The 23,551-nt window shown below is 37.6% G+C and overlaps 1 protein-coding gene across 2 annotated transcripts in view; it reads right to left on the minus strand.

Moving 5' to 3' along the window:
* The window catches only part of ARHGAP10 (Rho GTPase activating protein 10), a 139,162-nt gene that overhangs the window by 63,391 nt on the left and 52,220 nt on the right, over positions 1-23,551 (minus strand). The window contains exons 4-13 of one of the 2 annotated variants that reach the window (XM_009101358.4): positions 22,197-22,268; positions 18,860-18,961; positions 15,751-15,861; positions 13,670-13,774; positions 9,925-10,054; positions 8,536-8,642; positions 6,791-6,885; positions 3,363-3,444; positions 2,299-2,341; positions 990-1,055 (exon numbers count right to left, since the gene is read on the minus strand). In XM_009101358.4, the coding sequence (XP_009099606.1) occupies positions 990-1,055; positions 2,299-2,341; positions 3,363-3,444; positions 6,791-6,885; positions 8,536-8,642; positions 9,925-10,054; positions 13,670-13,774; positions 15,751-15,861; positions 18,860-18,961; positions 22,197-22,268 (913 nt within the window). The remainder of the gene's footprint in view (positions 1-989; positions 1,056-2,298; positions 2,342-3,362; positions 3,445-6,790; positions 6,886-8,535; positions 8,643-9,924; positions 10,055-13,669; positions 13,775-15,750; positions 15,862-18,859; positions 18,962-22,196; positions 22,269-23,551) is intronic. The other variant, XM_018926922.3, reaches the window with a different exon arrangement.

The following is a 23,551-nucleotide window of genomic DNA, read 5'->3' on the forward strand; positions in this document are numbered from 1 at the left end:
ATATTGTATAGTAAGTGTATGCATGGAAGACACTGTTTTTCAGTAAGATGCTGCACTGAGAGCAAGCATGAACCTGCTCTTCTGTTCATCTTATTTAAGCTGGACTGTGATATACAGAAATATGTAAGTATTCTGCCCTGTGCAATGCCAGACCTCCAGACAAAAAAAAAGATACAGTTTGTGAAAAATTTTAAGTGTCCCCTTTGGGAGTAGGTAAAGTCAACAATTTAGGAGAAAACAAAAAAGCACACAGAGAAACTACAACATCTCTTTTAACAAATGGAGAAATATACTGTAATCTTACCTACTTTCAGGCCTTCACCTCTTATTTTAAAAACCACAACCAAACAAGATGGTTCTCCACACAATGCCACGTACAATGCAGTGAGCCTCAGAGTGGCTGGTCAGCACACACTTCAGCAGAGCCTCTCCAAAATCAATCCCAAATACCTCTTGAATATTGTCTGCACACTGACCTCTCCTCCATCTCCAGTTCTGAAGTACAACAATGAGTATATGCAACAATGAATCCTGACAGCATCTTTGTCCCTGGGGTGAAACTAACTCTATGAAAAGTACTTCAACACTTTTTGTTAATCACCTGCCTGCTCAGCTCCTGCTCTTCTGCCTTAAGAGACTGAACAGAAATGAAACACTGAAATAAATTACTCTGCCTGCACCTTTGCTTTGCTGTTCAAACAATGCCTATAAAACACAACAGGTTTCTCTTAGCTTTTGTGCACAAAAACTGGCTCCCTTTGTCAAGAGAGGTGCTATTTCCCACTTGTGAGCACTTCTGGCAAACACATTTCTTGAAAGAAAGCTATGCATGAAAGGACAGGCTGGACAGACTCCTGTCTTGGTCAGTGTAATCAGTGAAATGTCTTCCATGGTAAAGTCTTTTCCAGAGATCTACAGGAGACTTTACCACCTTCTTCAGCAGACCAGCTGCTTCATCCTCTTCACAAACAGGTTGGATTGATCATTACCTCGTGTTTCAACAGCACTGATGCACTTTTTGATGATGGTGAACCCTATCTTATCCAATTGTGCATCTACAAAAAAATAAAAATAAAAAGGGTTGAACAGTTTAAAAGCACCATTACAACTATGTATTTAACTGAAAATAAGGCTGGACTTAATTATAAAGCTAGTACTTTTGAGGCAAGACTATAAATATTGTGAAATTGGAAGAATACATCACTTTTTATGGAGAAATTCTGCTTTTCTCTTTCACGAGCCTGCCTAGCCAAAGTAAAGGCTTGTTCTGGTGATAGTGGCTTCAGTGAATCTGTTCACAGCAGCATCCTTTGAAGAATGGGATCCCTGATTAGTTACACATGTTGGCAGATGCAAGATGGAATTTAACAGTACTTACTGCAACATCGACAACATCTGAGAGAGTTCACCAAATGGGACAAGGAAGTACTTATGATGAAAAAACATAATTATCAACAGCAGGGCTTTTACTGAGTCCTACCCTCAGCCAAAGAAATTCCCACACTAAAGATACAGGACACATGTATATCATTTCACAGCAGTTAATGATCTGACTACATGAAAGCAGATGCATGAACAGGACAACAGCTGAGCTCCAGCATTCCTTTGTTGTTCCTATCTTACTTTTTTTCTTCACATCAAAACTTCATTTAAAAGCTTATATTGCAAAACGGTGCCCTTCCCCCAAACATCTGGCCTTCTTGCTCTTGGGGACCTGGTCTTGTACCATGAAAAGACAAATCTGAGGAAAAGTTTCTATTAATAACACTGGGATCCAGCTTGAATCAGCAATTTCAAGTTTTTAAAAAGCAAGCATAAACTGCCTCATAATCAAAGAAGGATACCTGTTTTCACTATTACACTTCACCAACAGAAGACAGCTAATATTTTGTAAAGAAAGCAACCTCTTCTACTTCCATATTTTGGTTTATATTTTAAATGCACAAATTCAGCTTTTTTGCCGATTTTGATCTTCAGCTGCAACTGCTTTTAAACCATTCCTTCACAGTCTAACAGAAATTCAGGCGTGAATTAAATTGGCAAAAACAATCAGACTGTTTCTCCAGCTTATGTCCAGTCTTATCAAATATGTACTGAGTTAGTATGAAAACACATTAATTACAAAATTAATTAATTCCTTGTAATTACAAAAATTATAAGTAATATTCAAAACTCAAGATTTAAAAGTAAAATAATTAAGGGGAAAAAAGTTCCAGAAAGGAAAAAAAAAATTACTTTAGTCTTTCTCAATTTTAAAATATTAACAAAATCAGCCTTAATGCTAATTCAAATACTTACTTCCCTCTCGTTTTGCATTCGCTTTATTCAAGTTGATGAGGAGCTAACACAAAAAGAGTAAAAACGACAAATTAAAGACTTTCATGAAACCAGAAAAAGAAGATACTCTCAATCTTAATGCTCAGTAGGCACAAATAGAGCTGATTACAGACAGAACATAGCACCACCAGCAGCTCTAACAGCAGGATCAGAGGTCTGTGCCCCCTCAGAACAGATACAGCCACTGAACTGGCTGTAGCCAGTTAACTGGGATTTATGTGCTCCATGTTCCCATGTTTCTCTGCAGGTTAAATTCCCACCATTTCAAGGTCATTTAAATTATTAAGAATGTGATGATTCCTGGGACTTATGTTCCAGTTTGGGTTTCCCAGAAGTTTTAAACTTACTGGGGGGTCCAGCTCAGCCAACATGTCATGGTAATAAACACCTCTGCAAATGAAACCAGATCAGTGTAACAATGAGGAGAATCAAAAACTGCTGGGGCAGACACATGACTGTGTCGTTGTCTAGAAAAACCCACCATTTCTGGCCCACAAGGCCAAAACATTTGTCGTTGTAAAAATAAATAGCGTGTTTCAATTCAACATTTCAGACCTGTTTCCTGATGAGAGGCAGAAATTAAGCAAATTCCTGTACAACCTCAGTCCCATTGACAAGAACTTTTTGATCTGGTTTTAAAAAATGAAATAATAACTCCATGTAACTCATGCAAATTTTGCCACTGGAATGCAGCATGCCAGCTGCATAAGACTAAGCGAACATGCTGATACTAGACATTTTCTACAACACCAATATTATCATTGGAATGGAAAACCATTTATAAAAATTGATGCTGTCATTACAATGAAAAATTCTCATATCAGCATTAGCAGTTATCTACACTAAGCTTTACCAAGTTACTCATCTCTCCTGAGTTTTATTTCACTTTTATCCTTTATTCATTGAACCTATCATTTTGCAAACTACATAATGCCAGTTTATTAAAGTATAAATGGGATCAGAAAGGAGAGGGTGAGAGAATTCCCCATTACACTATAAAAGAATATTTTAAAAATTATGCTTACAGCTTCTTTTCCATCCAAAGCTTCCATCCACAGCTTCCTGTCTTCCTCAGAAAATGCCTGCATGGTCACAGGAACTCCAGGCCTGCAAATGTACCAACAACATAAGGTAACTGCATTCGTCAACAACTAAAAAATGCTTGTCAAATTCTATTTCCAACTACAAGCAAAAGCCCATTGTCCTAAAAGTCAGGGTTCTTTTGTTTAATAACTGAACGCTGCTGAACTTGAAAATAAAAGGTATAGAAGTGATACATGCAGTAAAAAATAGGGAAAACATGGAGGAAAAAGGAAAATTATTGTAATCTGCAAACTATTTGAAATAGCTCATTGTTGACCACCTGCTGATTCCAACACTTGCTGGAGTCACTGAATTTTGTAAATTGTAAATAAACTTGGACTCGCATTGTTGTTAGATGAAAAATGGAATTTGTTAACTCAATATATAACCTTCATCTTTAAAGCAGCAACAATGATCATAGCTTGCAACCATTTAGTTCTTTTCATTAAATTACAGTTGTCAAGGTATCAGAGTATCAGCCTAGAAGCAATACATCAAACTCAATACATGCTGTTTGAAATATCATTTATTTGTCTTCAAAATAAAGTCAAAGGAAACAAAGCCTTCTCTCATTGTCCTATATTGGCAAAAAATTAAATCTAGGTATTATTTTAGGATAATGCTCTTTATCAATAAAAAAACTTTTTCCTATCCTAGAAGACCTCTGCTCTCTCCCTAAGATTTAAATTTCTCTACATTTGCCACTAGTCACCTTCAAGTGAACATGATGGAGTACTAGAAACAGAAAAAAGTATCACTTCCCAGAGATTTAACCAGAATCTTAGCACCTTGAGAGCCATAAATATCAGAATTTAAAGAAAATACAACCATCTCAGCATTCCTTTTGAAAGAAGAATATGCAAATTTTAGCTGGCTCAAAGTTATGCTTAAGTCACACACAAGGCTGAATGTTTGCTACTTATAAGTCTTCCCTAAAATTTCACCACCTTGCCTCCTTCCAAAGCACAGTACTGAAGAAATGCCCATGCCCAGCTGTCAACCCCTGTGTTATTCTTTAACTTGGACAAGCTGAGGAATAGGTGTGCCCTGAACTGATACCAAGGAAACAAGCTAATGGCCTGCAGCACAGAACTGATCTCCATGGGAACATCTCATACTACACACATAAATTATTAAAAGAAAAATGTCTGATATCAAGGTCACAGCAGATCAAATTGCATCTATTATATCAAGACAGAAAGAGGAACTAGATTTTTCCCCCTTTTACCAGAGAAGAGAATGAAAAAGTGTTTTGCAGGATCAAGGAAACCCTGTTCTCTCTGTATAAGCTCCAGATACCCCACTGAGCAGATAACACTCAGAGGGGGACAGACTGACATTTCTCACGCTACTTTTTAGCACTTTTATCAGACTCAGTTTGAAATCTGTTATTCCTACTGACCAGTCAATACACTGACCTAAGAGGAGCTGATGCCTGGAGTGTAAATCTTTACTTCCTTCCATACTGTTGGGACACAGCATTAGAATAGATAAACCACATCCTCCTCAACACAAAAATGCAAGTTCAAAACCATGCCGTAAAGTGACAAAAAACATCACCTGAGCTGTAAATGAGCCTCTTCTCATCTGCCATGTGGGCTAGAAGTTTTCTGATGCAGTGGGAGTTTCACATCCCTTTACCCATTGCTTGTTGTAGGAATGAACATGCCTTTGGCCAGTCTGACTAGTCACAACCTCAGCATAGATTCTGATTAAAGTTTGAGCACATAATCACAAACATACCTGCAGACCATGAGCAATCACAGGACAGGGGAGCCTGAGAGCATTGGCCCTGCTGCTTTTGAAGTGAAAAACACTAAGAATCTGATGCAAAAGAGCCCCAAAAGCCCATAAAACTTGAAGACCTACTATATTATAAGTCAGCATGGGGTTAATTGGTGTAAGTAAGGAGCAAACATATAGATTAAAATCAGATCAGAGGGAGTTGTCCTAGGTTGACTATATGATGCTTTTATCCCCAATCATCTTGTTCTGTTTGTGCTGAATAATAAGTTTTGCACCTTTAAGACTTGTTCCAGAGATTGAAGGGGGGAGAGAAGAAGAGTGCAGTTTGTTTTCAGACACTGAACTCATTCCTCCACATTCCTGCTCCTGGACTGTGTTGTCTGCGGATGGACAGACAACAGGACAGAGCTCTCCTTTGCTTTAGTTAGTTTGGCTAGCTGAGGCAAAGATGTTCCCTGGGCTGTGTTTTTCTTCCTTTTCTCCCTTTTCTTTGGACCTGTTTAAACCTGCTCTGGACTGAATACCCAGAGGAGCACCAGCAGCTAGTACCTGTGGCCACCGGGCTGGGCCTGGGCCATGGCATTTCCAGCACTGGAGGGACTGATAAGGGACTGAGTGAGCTGAACTGCAACCCAGGGAAGGGACTTTCCCAGTTGTCATCTCTTGTGGAGCAGCAAGGGGTTTTATTGTTTAATATTGTTTAGGTTTTCTTGTTTAATAAACAGTTTTTTTCCACTTTTCTCCAAGGAGGTATTTTCTCCCAGACCGGATGGGCCAATTGATTCTGCTTTCCTAGAGGAGTCCTTTGGGGGTTCTCTCCCAAATTTGCCCTGAACCAGGACAGGGGTGGATGCAAAAACTCAGCAACAATTCACTAGTTTATATCTAGTATTTAATTCCAGATATGATACATTTCTGCATCAAAAGAATATAGCATTACCATGGCCTAATTTATTTGGAGTACCTTATGAAGTTGGATACTCTCACCTTCATAATTGAAGGAAGACTAGAACACTGTTGAAAGACAGTGTTTATCAAATTTTGAGGTCCTTTAGAGAAAAATATTAGCAAGTCTTTTCTTTAGAAATAGAGCAACAAGTGGTGCTTCAAAAAGACAGCGGTGACAATATTCAAGATGCAGTGGATGATTATACCAGGCACAAGAAGCCTCAAAATCCCAATAAACTTATTTCAGTCTGAAAATCCAGCATATCTCCTCAGCAACCCATCATTTTGGAACACAGGAGTGTGAGACAATGTGGTCATGACTATATAAATTATTACTGCAATCAGTCTTTCACTATAGCTGTATGTACTTCAATTTAAGCTATGTTTCCTCACTATGATAACTCTTAATAGCTCCTCTTAACTTTCTCTGTGCTTTTCTTTAATATGAGCTCAGGCTCATGTCTACATTTCAGTTTAGTTCCTCTCTGCTTCTGCTACACACAGGTGAGGTAAAACCCAGTGAGCCATGGCAGTGCTTGCCTGCTCCTCCAGTGACCATTCCCACTGGAACTCTGACTGAGGATTGAAGAAATCAGAAGAAAAGGCAACAATAATTTTGCAGTAGTTTTAATTACAACTTCAAAAGAGCTCTTCCTGGGGCGCTTCACAAGCTTACCTGTCTGAGGCTTCCAAGTCAAAACAGAATCGCCTGTCTATTGTATCAGTATTTCTTTTGGTACAATACGTAAGGACAAAGAGTTCTGCATCACCCTGTGAAAAGAAAGTTTTTATAAGCTTGACCCAGTTCTTGTAAGTTTTTACAAGCTCCAGCAAGCCAGCTGTACAAGGCAAGTAAGGTAAATTTATATTAAATGGCAAAAGCTATACTGAAAACTGACACTTGCAAAAGAATTCGCCCATGTTTGCAATTCACTTTTCTACACAATAACATAAATTCTATGGTCATTTCTGGGACATAAATCTAAAAATATTGAATCCATTTTAGCTGGTACTTTACAGAATGACTCAGTACCACAGTAAGTTAAGCTAACAAAAATATTTTGCACTGGTTACAATAAAAACACGCAAAAAGCCTTTTCCCATTTTATGTCAGCCATGGTGATTTCCATAGTAAAGGCCATAGTAAAGGCTACACCAATTAAAACAAAGAAAGTGTTCTTTACTATCTGTAACATGTTTTACAGAACCAACTCTCTCTTTCTTCGAGACCAACACCAGAATCTTATTTTAGCCAGGAATCACAAACTCATCTGTGATCACTGCCTGAGCTGTACCAGATTAAATCAGGATTAACTGCACATTTTAATTATTTCTTGTCTTATTCAGCATCTCCAGACATAGGAAGGCTGTCACTGAAGTAGTAACTGCAGGGATTTCCAAATGGGAGATCTTTTAATAGAGCAGAAATGGCTTCATAGGTATTTCAGAATGCTGAATGCTCAGCCACACATACCATATACTCTACTAATGGCTTATTACAACTAGAGTAATTAGGATAAAAAATTCATAGAAGTACTGAAGTGATTAAGGAAACCAAATACCACTAATTTTCAGTATATCAGGCTTTCCAAGGCTTTTGAAAGATTCTTTCAAACTCAATATATTCGTAAATAGACAGAGTCCTCAAAATTATGAAAGTAATCTCCCCTCTGCTGAAACTAATGGGATATAATAACTTGATAAAATTCCAAGAACATGATCTCCTAACTAAATCTGAAGACAAAGCAGGGTGCTGTATTTACAGGCATAATGACTCAAGCCTTAGTTTCCAGATTCAGAGATCCTTTTTCTTTGCAACAAAATGCATTTTATCCCTATCAGTATATTCATTTAATATATTCATCTTTAAAGATAATCAATTCCCAACTATTTCAGTAGTTTAGCCATTTAAAGATAAACAAAGTCTTGGGTCTTGAATATTTCAGATGCTTTTAAAGATATCTGAAATTACATTCAGTTATCAGTACAAACTATATTCCTATCCACTTTTCTAGCCCCACTTCTCATATTTAAATCTCCAACAGAAAACTCTGAAACATTTAATAAAGAAATTTCTATGTCTATTATACTTTCCTGATTTATGCTTTAGAAAGTTAAAGACCTCATAAACAAGATTCTAAATGGTAAAACATTGCATGTCATCTGTGCCAGGTCCTCTGCTCTCCTAAAAGGATGCAACTGAAATGTCTGGAGAATACTTATCTATTAATAACTTAATAGAGGGTTAGTGTCCACTACTTTAGGTTAATGGCCTTTAATGGCAGACTGAATTGCATAAGGAAAGATGAAAAAAAGGGGCAAGGAGGGTAGAGGGGGAGAGTACTTGACAAATCTTATCTGACACATTTTCTGATCTTAATACAGGGCAAGTGTAAGAGTAGAATACATAAATATACATACAACTTTCCCTCCTGATCTGTGTTCAAATGGGATCATGGAAAACTTCTTTGTCTCTTTCCTGTACATGCAATAGTGCTTCACCCAACTGGAACCAAAGGGAGCAGGCCCTACATAACACAAAAGCAATAAATAGTACGTACTTTTTCCAGTTTCTGCATTCTCCTCTCCTGCTTCCTAAAATTATACTTAAAAGCCCTAGTTAATTCCTAATAATGCAGTATTTAAAGCAAAGGTACAAATTAAGAATATTATACAACATCATACTAATGTTAACCACTGCTTATTATTCTAAAATACAATGCATGTTGTACTTCATTCTTATGCTTAATGACAAATGGAAAGAATTATTAATGGATCTTTCTCTCTCTACTACAGACAAAATATTTTTTCCCTAGAAAGTAAATAACCGCTTGAGACTTTATTTAGAAGAGCTAGATTACAAAACTAGATTTATACCTAGATTACCACACCTCTGTTACAACAAAGTTCTAAACAATCTCATGATTAAGGTCTGATCACAGCTTCTGACTCCAGAACTCTCTCCTATTAATCAATGCATACCCTAGGCAGAAGACACTTCCTTTAGAGCCCAGCTTACTGCAAATAGTATTGCTGAGATTTGCACCAAAATGCTAACTGTTCAAACTTGGATTCTGACCCTTTGCATCTCTGCCCTTCTATTGCTTAACTTTTCCTAAAAAAAAAAAGTCTGCAAATGAATCTTTTCACTCTATAAGGGCAAACATGTCAAAAAATGATTTAAGCAAAATGTTTTAAAATAAATAATAAATTACAATAAATCGTCATTCCTTGAGCAACAAGAGCTCTGCATCTTGTTTGGCTTTTTTACTAGTGTGAGAAAGATTTATAATTGTTTGAAGTGTTGACAGGATATGATTTATGCAACATGCACCTTCACAGCAAGAATTTTAACACCAGCTACCTAACATATAGTCTGCTTTATTTGACCCTATCATCACAATTAGGTAATGAAATGTATCAATGAATCAAGGAAATGACACTCAATTTCATCATATTCAACAAGCCAAATTTTCAGAGACTAACTTGACAACTCATGTTGCTGGCTGACAACAAATATTTGACTGTTCTAGAGGGGGTCATTAATAAGGGATTAAAAACAAAATGAAATCCATTCTTTGGTCAAACAAAACTTTCACTGAATTTAATCACTTTTACTAAAAACTGTCAGATTTTCAGCTCAATATTCTTTTTATGAGCCACAGTAACAATGCTGTTAAAAACTTCGAAAATATACTTAGATGACTCTTTAATCAACAGTAAATTCTTTGGATCATCATGTTAACCCGTAGAGACAGGACTTGCCCATATGCCCAATATGGGCGCTGTGGAATACAAAATACACCTTACTTTTTTCCTGCACGTAGAGGTAGCCTTCCATCGTGAAGTGATTTGCTCTTTTATGTTCCTGAGGATTTCTTCTGATCTTGTTCATGAGCTCCTCCACCTCTGACCTTGTTCCTTCAAAACGATTTCGTGTCTAAAACGAGAGAGCAAAAACCCTTTGGTAAGGAGAGTGGAAGAAAGACTTTTCCTGGCTGATAGGAATCATGTACTGGGTTTGCAAAGCAAGGTTTTTGTGGCGGGGGGCTACAGAGAGGGCCTCTGTGAGAAGGTGATAGAAGCCTCCTCTATCACCCATGGAGCCAGTGCCAGACAGCTCCAAGACAGAGCAGCCATTGGCCAAGGCCAAGCCCATCAGTGACCATGGTAGAGCCTCTGGGATAATGTATTTAAGAGGGAAAAACCACACAATGCCAAATGCAGCCAGGGAATGGAGCGAGAATATGTGAGAGGAACAGCTCTGCAGACCCCAAGGTCAGTGCAGAAGGAGGGGCAGGAGATGCTCCAGGTGCCAGAGCTGAGATTCCCCTGAAGTGCCTGAGGACATTGGATAAGTCCATGGAGGACTGTGTGAAATGAGAGAGACCCCATGCCGGAGCATGGGAAGAGTGTCAGGAGTCTTCCCCCTGAGGTGGAAGTAGCAGTAGAGGTATCATGTGAAGAACTAACCATAACCCTCATTCTCCTGCTCTCTCAGATTTGGGGTTTACTTCTCATTACCCTACCCCAATGTGGTAATAAATTAAACTGAATTCTCCCAGTCAAGTCTGTTTTGCCTCTAATTGGTCTATAATTGGTTTCCCTGTCCTGTTCTCAATCCACAAACTCTCCAGGTAAGGAGGGGAGTGATAGCTTTAGAGAGAGTGATAGCTTTAGAGTGAGAGCTTTAGAGAAAGCAGAGATAGTGCAGCAGGCCTCTGGCATCCAGCCAGGGCCAACCCACCACAAATAACTACAAAAAGAGACAATGATCCAGGACAATTTAGGACATTTAGTCCCAAAGCACAATTCCCATATATGTCTTTACTCTCCAAGTTTTCTGATATTCTTCAAAATCAATGTGAGGTTTAGATATCAGCTGCTATGACTGTGGAAAGCACACTAAGACTGCCAGAGTAGGTTTTGAAACAATGCACTGTTCAGAGAGAAGTGAAATACTGAGTTCAAAACAAATCTGAATACTGAAATTTCCTTAGAAAAATATTACTACATATATTGGCTTAATTCATGAGACTCTTACTTGTTAACAGGAAGTAGAGGATTTTCTGTGGTAATTGAGGAAAAAAGTGTCAGGAAGGTCATCAACAGTGTATACAGATTGAGAGTATACATGTGCCAAATGTTTGGACCACACACAAGCAGAAGCAGGCAAAACAACCTAAAAAATCTTGGAAGTCCAGTTGATTATTATTCCTGAATGTCACTTATTCTAAAGTCTGCAAGCAGCAGGAAGAGAAATATTTATCAGAATATGAGCAAAAACAATCAGAAAGTAACCGTGCCACCCACAACATACATGACAGGACTACACTAAACAATAGAGTAACTCACACCTGACATAAGAAACTCTTTGGTTTGGTCTGAAAAACACCTGCAATTGGTAAATGAGCAAATAGAACCACAACAATCATGGTCATAACTGGTTTTCTCTACATATGCACCTGTCCAAGCCGAAAACACTGAAAAGCACTTTAAAATCCAAGCTGGTACAAGAGTTTTGAGGAAAGCACATCATTCCAGATGCATGCTTATGTATCTTTTTGCTTTCTGAATGCACCTTCATTTTTTCTGAAAGTGTGGCCTCACCTGTTTTATCTTTTCCCCAGGACAAGCATACACAATAGAACAACTTTTGGAAGAATCAGCTTTCTAGAGCTTGGGCTACAAGGCTGGGGTGGATCTTTTACCTTCTTTCACTTGAGGGGAGGATATGGGCAGTGAGAGGAAGGCAGGGATTGTGGTATGGTGTGGAGAAGAAATTCATAGGATAATTCTCACAGTAAAGACAACTTGAATGAAAGGCAACTACTAGAGTTATACTGGCAACTCTTAAATCACTCTCCATATCCAGCTAAGCTGTCTGTACTGGATCATGTACCCTTCAATTTCTAACACATCAGTCCAGTGTTCTGCCAGCAGCTCAGCTGTACCACAGGCAGACCCCAGTTCATTGTTTCCTTTGGGATGTCTTGCTGATCTTCAGCACAGAGGAGAATGTGTCATGTCCTCTCACAAATGCTCCCTTCTATTCTCCTTTTACCTCGGATAGCTGTTGAGCCTTGTTCTGCCTTCTCTCTACAGCCTCTGTCTACCCATAAAACCTGAGCTGCAAAGCTCAAGCGCTTCAGAGTCTGGTGGGGTACACTGTGCCACCATTCAGTCAATTGAAAATGCAGCTGCTGAGATTAGCTTACTTTATTACTGCTCATCACTTCTTCAGATCACTCCACTGGCTCTTTTCCATCTGAAACCCATCTCTTCAAAACTCTACCAGAGTTTCCCTCTCATGTTTAGCTGGCATCAGTTACCCTCTAAGCTGCTCCTCACTCTGTTAAACACACAGAAGAAGCAAGTCTGGCCTGACATTTTCCCCACAAGCACTGACTTCTGCAACAAATCTCTGCTTACAAAGTTACCACTAACCAGTTCCCTTTCTCACGCCAAACACCACCTCAAAAGGAAACCTGACACTTGAACAGACAGGAAGAAAACTAAAGGAACGGTCCGGTGACACGTGAATCACGTCACTATGCATTACAACAACTGTAATCCTCCCTTCCTCCTCCCTGCTAGTTAAGCCATTTCTAAAAACAGACTGCCCTCTCCAAGAAGTACTTTCTGCGTCTTAATTCCAGTTGCCCTCAGAGGTCAACAAAATAAATGCACCATCAAGAACTGATTGCTTGCAGTAAGGTGTGTGGTATGCTTCCTACCACGTGGCCTCTGGCACACCCAAGTTCCTCTGAGCAAGCTTTATTCTTCATAAATCTCAAGGAAGCAAGGAGACCATCTGACTAGCAACTCTTCCAGTCCCACTGTTTCAGCCTTCATCTTGTTTCCTGCGCTCTCAGCCCAGATCACACTGGGAGATTTGGGATGAGGGCCCACTCAGCTAGTGGTGGCCCCATTTGCCTGTCCTTGAAGGATCAGATCATTTTGTCAAACACGCCATGGGTGCCAACACCAAGTCTCCTTACACAATTCTGCATCCCAAACCAACAAGGATACAGGGATGTTCTTGTTTGAAAGGGCTGCTGCAAGACAAACAAACTCCACACTGCTGTGACCCGCTGGTTTTCTTCCCTTTTCTTAGTAATGGATAATGTAACCCTATAGGGAAATGACCCTCAGACATCACCACCACATACTCAATTTCAAAGCACACCCAAAGCACTGAAAACTTCATCTTTCATTACCCATACTCTGAATTATCCAGTGTTTTATGCTTTTTTAACAGACTTCATTCATTTTAAAAAATCCTTGCATTATTTCTATCTCCAAAAAAAGTAAAAAAGGAGTGGAGGCCTTTTACTTCATGCTTGTTTTTTACAGTATTATTAGGAATTACAAAGAACTTGCTGGAATTAGTGATGATTTGTTCAGTGATGTGGTTGGTTATCCAGGAGATGGCACCATATCCCCAAAATTCACAGGCAATGCACTTACATGGAACGAAGTGTTGGCAATACAGATACTGCACATGCAGCAACTTCAGCGAGAAATATTATTCACAAAAGTAGACTCAACTTACATTTTGTATATTTATCTGCAAGGCCATTTTGTAATGATTGAAGTCTTTAGCAAGTTCATATCCCTGGTGATAGAAAGTGAACAAGCCCTGAAAAAATGATAGCACCTGAAATAGAAAGAAAAATACTTGTTAGAACAAAAAAACCTCCATTTTCTTCAATACAATTGCTGCACATAGACTTTTTTGGAAAGACAGATTACAGAATGATTATTTTAAAACAAATTTCCACAAATGCCTACACTTTATGAGTAATATTTAAATCCAAATGATGATCTATGAATACAGACATTTTGGATGGCCCTGTCTCTGGAATTTCAATACTGATCTCTGCTTTCCATTTGACCATAGGAAATGTATATCCCATGTTCCCAAACTTTCCTATGTAACTTTTTCCTACAACTGCTCTGATACCAAGGATGTCTGGAACACGTATTTGTGCACAAGGAGGTAATGATCATTCTGTCCTTTCGTCACCCTTTCTCTGGTCATTCCTCTCTCTGCTAATGACCACGTGGAGATGACTGTCACATCAGTCATCTGGTTTGCTGGAAGAAGGAAGCTTTGCCCGTTGCTGCTTTTTGTGCACAGGTCTGACCTTCTGTCAGAACCAGCAAGTGACCCACTTAGCTTATGCTGACTTCAGTATTTCAATTTAAAAGAACAAACAAGTTGTACTACACTGGAAGCAGCTTGAGGTGTAGTCCTGTCTAACTCTCCTGTTTAGCTCAGGTTGCTGGAACAAAGCAAGTGAGACATAAAAGAACAACTCTCTAAAGAGAGCAAGCCAAAGAATGTACTTATTAAAAGTCTGAAGTCATATAGCAAATAAAGCATTTTCAACAAATGCAAAAAAACCCCATAAATTTTAAGTATTAAGGGAAAAGGAAGAATTTGGTATGAAGCTTTGTAGTGTAGTGTAAACTTCAAGTACAAATTAGGCAGCACAATGTACAGCCCCATCCAGGAGGAGCTTTCAGAAATGAGAAAGTGACATAGAACATTGCAAGAACATAATTTGAAGATTCATTTATCAAGTCTGGCTCTGAGGATACTTCAACTAGTCTGAAACACAATAACCAAATGCAAAACTATTTAGGGTTAGGAAAATATTTTTTCACAGCATTTTTTCTTTTTTTAAACAATGCTAATATAATTGCAGCAATTTATTCCCTCGTAAGTATTTTAGCAATTTTTTTCATACAGGAATTATCTATATTAAAATAGATAGTTCTTAGTTACTGCATAATGACCAGTTATTTTGATTAGGGTACTTTGAAACATTTCTTTCATTATTACATTAAAACTATTGAATCAGAATAACAGGACAAACTTGGCCCAAAAGCACAGACTTCAGAGCATGAGAGACCAGAAGTCACTTCTACAGGCCATCCAACAGTATTACACTTACTGTTCTCTTGTTGTTTGATAAATTTGTATTTAAAATACCAAGCTACTTTACATTTCAGAAAATTTTTAGAATAAGTTCATCTCAAAGATGTAAGAAAGTCTTATCAGTGCATGCAGCATTTCCACCAAAATTAAATTAAACCCCTTGATTTCTGCACAGATTCAACTGCAAATGAAATTAAACATATCAGGCTACCCAGGAACAGGCTTCTTACCCAGCAGCACCCTCCTAATTGATTTATATCTGCAATTCTTTACTAGCAGGCCTCTAAACCCAACCTTCGTAATTAAAATGAGATTCCTTGCATTAGTCAGCAATAGCATTTCATCTGTTAGAAAAAGCAAGGCAGGAATCTTGACACCATCTTCTTGAATCCTCTATTCTATCTCACAATGTGAATTGAGGTTTTTGCAGTACAACAAAAGGTTTCACACATTTTCTGAAATCAACATCAGCGGCTCCAAATCAGTTCTTATTACTGAGGTAAGGTTTTACATGACTTGTTAAATTTATCTGCACTAGGAATCTGTATAGATATAACAAGTTAGTTGAAATTCTGTTAAGTCACTTAATTAGTTGTGTTTTCCAGAAAGCAAAGCTTGGCTTTTGCCCAAATGCATTCCTTCTCCATCCCTTATGAAAGGTAGAGTAGGTTGAATTCCCTGATACTCACAGGCTCCACACACTCAAATTTCTTCCGCTCCTGGATCTCCTGCAACTTGCACACGTACTCAAGGGACAGCTCATAGAAGTGTTTTCTGTTCTGCTCCACTTGGTTATCTGCCTGCAACAGAGCACACCTCATGAAGTTTCACAGACATTTTGCAGACAGCTTCAGGATAACACACACACAGAAGTGGCAAGCAGATAATTTTCACTGTATTTGAGGGATTTGTTTCAACTTAAATAATTCATTTACTTTTAAATGGCAGTAGCAATTCCCTGTCACTAGGTAACATACGTTGTTTTGAATCACGAGGCTAGACTTTTTAGAAAAATTCCAGCAACACCTTTAAACTTCTTTTCTAGGGAATCCAATTTTTAACAGCATTGCAAAGGTACCTGCCCAAACAGAGAGTGGAAGCTAAGAGCATCATCCATTAAAAAAGGGGAAAATCATCTCTCCAATAAAATTAAGGTAGAAAATGTTATTTTTTAAAACAGTGCTGGTGCTGTAAATTTTACCCTATAACCCAATAACTGCAGTAAATAGCCAGTATGCTGCTGTACCTATCCCACACCTGTGCTCACTCTCACTGGCAAAAAATGCAATGGAAAAAAGTTCACTTATTGGTACAACAGTCCACAAGTTTCCCCAGAGCATCCAGTGTCTAAAAATGAAGCCTTTCTACCTGCAGCTGATATTTAGCACAGCTTTGCAGAAATGCCAACACCATATCTATGCTGAACAGCTACATTTCAGCTAACATCATCTGCATATAAATATTTCACTTTCTAGCATCTAGCCATTATTTTATGAAGTTATTATTTAAGGTACATGTAAGATTCATTTAAATTAGTCTTAAAATGTAGTAATAGAAACTGTTATTTTAATAACATTAAAGAAAAGGTTACTCAAAGTAACTAACACAGTCTTTGCCCACAAATATAATACAAAATGCATCTACAGTGAATTACCAAAGGAAGTGGAGAAAGGGTTAGGTGAAAGGACAAGACTTACTATCAGACTCTTTCTTAAATACTGAGACTACATCCTTCAGGCAGAACAGTGACTGCTGTGCTTTAAGAGGATAAACCAAATTAGCTTTAAGACAGTTTTGCCTTAAGACGTGCTTGGCTTTACTGCTCTGTGCTGGAGAACTCTCAGCAGTTAAAGGGGCATAACCACAAATGCCATTAAATAAATTAAGCCTTGATAAGTATTTCAGTGAGCAAATATGTTTCAACAAGCCATGCCATTTTGATGCATCCCATTAACTGTGGAATTGTTTGAGTTGTCAGCCTATAAACACAGGAATTGTTTGAGTTGTCAGCTTATAAACATAAGGATTGTTTGAGTTGCCACCTAAGCTTCTAATCATATATACATGAAGGGTACCACAACACCCTAGAAAGAGACTGAAATGGATCTCTGAGACATCTGGCTCACCACACAATCCAGAACACATTATCACATCTCTCAGTTTTTTGAGGCATGAGCCTCCCCATGCACCCAGCAAGCTGCATTGTAGTTTGTGTATTGCTAAAAAAAGAGAGAGGTGAGAAACACACCATTCCTCAGTACAATTACAGGAATATCCCACCATCAGGAGAGTTAAAAGTTGTGTTCATGTTAAGACACGCTCCACAACATGGCATGTTTTTAATCAAATTTTTGTCAAATTTATCCCTGCACTATTTACTCCAGTCAGGAACTGACACAACTAGTGAATGAATAAAACTAAATTATATACATTATAATGCAACTACATACACCTGTTCTCTAAGCTTGTGCAAGAAATTGTTTCTTATCTCCTCTGACAACACACCCCAAGGGCCTTTTTCTTATACATTTATACTTCAAAATTAAACACATAAATGTGAGAGCCTGACTGAATAATTTCAGAATTTTTGCTCATGAAACTTTGAAGGACATTTAAAACAAATCTATTTGCTCATTCTAGATTTCACACATGCTCTAAAGCTTCAGGCTATATTTGAGACAGCTTCAAAATGCCTCTTAGAGGCATAATGTATTTTTCCATTGAGGTTAGGTCTCATTTCAGATTTGATATCAAGAACCCGTATTTCATCAAGCGATCACAATCAGCCCTTTATCATTTTCTCTGCGTCAAGTTCTTTGGCAGCTGACCAATTTGACAAAAGTACAGGTCCTGACACATGAGCCATGCCCAATAACTTCACTGGGACAACTCAACTCCCCAGAAGCCATTTCTTTACACGTTTGAGGGTCCACGTTGCAAGTGCAGCATGGTGAAACGACATCTTAGTGAAACTCAAGAGTAGAGAAATTCCAGGGTAACTTTGCCAGTAATACTAACCATTTTTCTGAAAAATGGCATAGAATGTTGGAGATGGGGTAGAGGGCAGGGACAGGAGTTATCCCCAAGGAAAACATTAAGGTTTTTTATAGTCTAAGCATTAATAATTCTGACATAATTACATTTATCTGGGGAAAAAAAAATCCTTCTGGCTACAGCAAATCTCTACAAGATTTTCTAACAGTCTTTCCACATACTATTCAGTGTTGCTCCAAAAATAAAAACTATTACAAATAAGTTGATGATGATAATAAACCCAGAGGGAACCAGAAGGAATTCCAGGCAAAACAAATCTATCAGTTATAAATTGTCAACAAACTTTTTTATAGCACTAGTCAAAAAAAAAAAACCCAAAACAAAACTTCAAAACGTGAGAAAAAGCAAAGGCACTAACCCACTTTATTTGGGAATAAAAGTCTTGCTGTCCTCTACTATAAGTGTGAGCACAGGACATTCAGTCAATACTCACAATGCAATGCAAATTACAGGAATGGTAAAGCCTTGTAAGAAATTCAGAGTTTTTCACAGTATGTTTGCACTTCCCTATTCCCTCAATTATATATAAAAACTTACATGAGACTCAGTGCTTCATACACACAAAACCCTTGATTCAGAAAATGGTGGAGGTACTAATTTCAGCAAATATTGATTTTCTCACCAACCTTCCCAGGTGAGAAAACTGGCTTGTTTTACACTGAGAATGCTGTTTCTGCATTTGCATAAGTATATTTACCTATTCCAAAGCCTTCAGCCTGCATTAAAAAAGAGAGGCAACAATACCTCTTGTAATTGCAGCTCTTTCTTCTTAGCTGATAAATTCAAATGTTTTTCTAACAAACTGTAGTTCTTCTCTGTCTCTTTATCAAACTTCTTCTTTTCCTCCTAGATGCAGAAACAAAGTAGCAATCATGTCAATATAAAAGTGTCCTATTTTTCTTCTGTTACAATTCTAGTTCATCAGGAACAAAGAGAAAAAAAATCATAGCTCCAGAAAACAAAGAAAATATGCTCCATCTCATTTTAAAAATTAATTTAAAGGCTAACTTGAAATGAAATCCCATTGCACCTTTACGGTGTAGCTTATCACACAGATGCTTACATCTCCTAAGTTAAAAAAGCAAAAAACCTGGCCTCTTCTTGATTTATTGCATTTTTCATTACTTTCAGGCACCATCCACATCACCTTGTTTTTGAATAAAAGACATTACATGGAAATATCGGTTTCATTGAAAAAATAACTTTCTAAAATTGACAAGGGAAAAGTTCCAACAGCTCGAAACCCAAAGGAAATACACCTCTATAATCCATAGGCTTTCTTCATTTTAAAGCTATACAACAACTCTATTTCTAAAAGAGTTTTATTGTGCCCATGACAAAAACCCAATAAAAGGAAAAAATATCCATCAAACTTAATATCATAGTATCAAAAGAGAAACTCTCATAGACACATGTGAATATATATTTGCATTGTGTTTTGTACAATGCAAAACCATTTCTCTGACCACCAAAAGCAATGTATTAGAAGAAGGACAGTCATTACGTATTTTAGGAAATCTGAGTTTCTGATCTAATTTAGCAGAAGATATTTTAAAACTAATTGATCCCTCAGTTCCACTGTATTAAGGCAAAAATCAGTATTCATCAATTCAACCTACCAGTTTTGAAGCTATTTTGAGTATATCCAATTGCAGTTGAAAATAACCTCAAATAAGCAAAATCAAGTATTTAACTACATATTGAAGAACTGGCAGATTTAATCATCAGAAAGATACTAGTTCAAAATATTTAAATATTTAAAATATTTTTCCTCATCTGTAGATTTGAAATCACATTTAAATGTATTCTAACCAAACCGCTGGTTAAACTCTACAGACATAATTTCTCTTTTTTTTCTTCTCTTAACCTTTCATTTTCAACACTACTATATATACTATATTAGAAGAGACACATATTTTTGTTCTCTGAATCGTTAGATTCTGAAAATGGCATTACATTAAAGAGACTGTTTAGGATTGCTCCTCAGCAAGGACTTCAGAATTTTTTCCCTCACTCTGAGACTCAAAATTTCCTTTACAAAATGAGTCTTAAAAAATATTTGCTATCAACTGAAAAACATGAACATATGCATATAGTATCAGGGTGATTAGAGATGACATATTAGCAACATGGGGAATTAGGAACAAAGTGCAGGGAAATAGGTGAATCTTTGTGTTTATATTAGCAAAATTTTCGTTGGTGTGGTGAACATTTGAGGGCTTTCCCCCACCCCAGCCAAAAAAAAAAAAAAAAAAAAAAAAGAGTTCTCTTAACTTCTTAGGAGGCAAAGCTTTACACACATAGCTTGGGATTAGCACAGCACCACCTTTCAATAACCAGTAATTCAATAAGTGTCTCAGCTTCCAACTCTATGAAGCTAAACTTTCCTCTCCTTCCTTTTCTTAAGCTTAACTCAGACCATTTAATCAGCAAAGGGATGTAAGATGCAGAAAAAAAATCTGAGGCAGCAGATTCAACTGTTATTTTGTAATGGTAGAGCAAAAATCTTTCCTGAAGCAAATACTACACAATGTTGCAGACATATTTCACCACTAGATGCCATAGGTTGGTTTTCAGAGCTAAGCAGAGTTACATTTCCAATGTCAGTGTTTTGATTATATTGAATAAATATTCAGTTAACAATATTCCAAGAGCTGAATATTTTTAGAAGGTTTTTATTTAAACATTATGCAATTATGTAAGACTTCTATTTAAAGGTTTAAATGACCTTTTTTTGACAGAATTCTGTAAAAAAAAGTTTAAATCAGAACTAAAAGCTACAGCTTCACAGAAACAGTATGCAAAGACACAAGGAAAGAAACATCCATCCAAACAAAATGGGAGATGTAGGCTTTGTGAATGTAATTTGTGTTAGAAGCATCAGGAAGACAATTCTGACTAGCGAATGAGTGAAGATATGAGATAACTTAAAGCATTAGGAGTTCTCACCCCAAAACCAGCAATATCTTTTAACAGCAAAAATACTGCTGAAATAATGCATTCATTACACAGCTGCTTCTATGACAATGGGTTACATTCAGAACAAATTCTCTCTCTCCTTGCAAGACTGGCTATATTACAGACCAAGTTTTTACTGTGTGTTGGTTGGGTCACCTAATATACTTCTCTCAAGTCCATAAAATTACACAAAGCTCATTGTACCATTGAACTGAAAGGATTTATGACCAACAGAGCATTTTCAGTTCATGAACACTGAAATCATATGCAGACATGTTAATCATTCCTGCCAAAGTCAAAATGCGTAGTGCTCCTATAAGTGAAACATTGTCTTAACATCACTAAATATCACTGATGATGAAGACGAGAAATTGTAAAATAAACCACCATAGGAAGGTATTTTGAAAATGTATTGAGTTTTACAACAGAAAAGTTTAATAAAATGCTAGTTTCTTTCTTTTCTACTTTTTTTTAAATAAGCACTTATATTTCTCCCTGCAAGGAAGGCAGACAGACACAAATTTTCCTTGTTACTTTTATCCAAATCTAGTCTGAACTTAATACATGAAGTTCATTTAGCTTTTTTTTTAAATATTCATAACTTAAGTGACAATCTTAAAAAAATGATCAAATGCTTTTATCAAAAATACTTTCAATGAGATCTTGTCCTCAGCCTCTTCATCCCTATTCCCATGCATACAGAGCCAGTGAGTTCAAAACAAAAAATTAAATAAAGGCAATTCTCACTTGCAGGTGGCAAAAATGTAGTTAAAAGCATATGAATGAGTGAGCTCCTTTAGGTAGTTAATATTTTTCAGCCTTTGATTGTGCAACTGCAGGCAAATACAAAGCAGAACAGGGTTAGGAAGGGGGAGCAGGCTGTTAGCAGAATTCTTCCTATTCCAGACAGAGGAGATAAGGGAGGTGGGGAGAAGGAAGGGAAAGGACACATTCTTCTCTTCAAACATTCCATTTGTTTCTGAACCAAGTTCTCAAAGTAGAAACAAAAAAAGTGTGACCACATGAAACATAAACAATAATTTGTTTCTGCCAATTACCCACTATTACAATGCAATCCAAGTAGAGAAATTAAACAAACTTATAAAGGCAAGGAGGGACAAACCTTTACAGCTCCTAGCTGCTCTTTCCTAAATCTTTCCAAAGGTTTGATCAGAGTTTCAGTAACACTGAGTGCCTAAAGAAAAAAAAAGCATGGGTTAGGTTTCTGTAGCCAGATTGATGAGTCACATCAGCATCAGCAATAAAAAGCAAAAAGCAAAGAAGCTCTGGGGTAAAATAATAGAAGCTTGCTTGTTAGAACTTCTAACTCAAAAAAAAAAAAAATCACATCTGAGTTCATTCAAGCTTACAAAATTTCTTAATTCACTTAATTCACTTTCCACTATCAGGAAAATTAAATTAAAACAAATGCAAAAATTTCAGAAATTTCCAGGCTGCACCCAAAATTGCAACTGCTTCATTTGTGGCAGTCTTGCAGATCAGGTTGAAGGCCTCAATACCTGAACACCAGAATGACACAGAGGACAAACGAGCTTCATTAGGGAATGCAAAGATTTCTGCAACAAGAAGCATGACAGACAACTGTGGAATAGACCAGTGAGTAGCAAATAATAATAATCTTTTAAGACAGTTAAAGCCACTAGGCATTCATATAAATCTCCAAATATTAACACACTTAAGTACATTAATAAGACCTTAAATTATAAAATCAAAGAGGTGCAAAGACAAAAAACAAGAGGCTGAGACGACTGGGTGAGCATCCACCAGTGCACTTGCAGTATAAAGTCTCATGGCCATTGCAAAAAGAAAAAAGGAGGACACAACATTCCATCATAAGACAGAAAAGTGCAGCTTATTAAATCTGCACAGCTACTAATCCACATGAAATTTCCCTGAATATGGAGCAGGGTTCCATTTGGTGCAAACAAGACTACAAATTTTAATAATATTTGAAATTTCAGGAAAGGCTGGTACTTCTTTAACACAACAGCAGCATGGAAAAGATGGCAAGAGCATTGCAGGTGTAAGAGGGGAGCAGACCTTGTGGTCTGTCCTTAAGGCAGACCCACAGAACAAATCATGCCCAGGACTGGGCTTAGCACAGCCGCTGGGCTGGGATGCCAAGAGTTCAGGCAGAGCTCCCTGGAATCTCCCTAACATACAACAGAAGCCTTTCTCTCTCTTTCCTCCCCTTTCCCCTCCCTTTATAGTGAAAATCTTCAGATAAAACATCACAGGCTTAAACCAGCCTTCTGGAACACTTCCGAAAATTCTTATCATGAAACACACACGGGATGCACGGGAGATCTGGCACAACACAAATCTGAGCAGCGCCGTCTGCTCCCGCCCATGCCTGCAGCCATGAGGGATTACTGCGGGAGTCATCCTGCCAATCCACTGTAACCACAGCAACCCACATTTCTACAGGGCCAGCACAGCACTAACCTGCAGCTAACT

The sequence above is a fragment of the Serinus canaria genome, chromosome 4, assembly GCF_022539315.1.
Source record: "Serinus canaria isolate serCan28SL12 chromosome 4, serCan2020, whole genome shotgun sequence".
NCBI lineage: Eukaryota > Metazoa > Chordata > Aves > Passeriformes > Fringillidae > Serinus > Serinus canaria.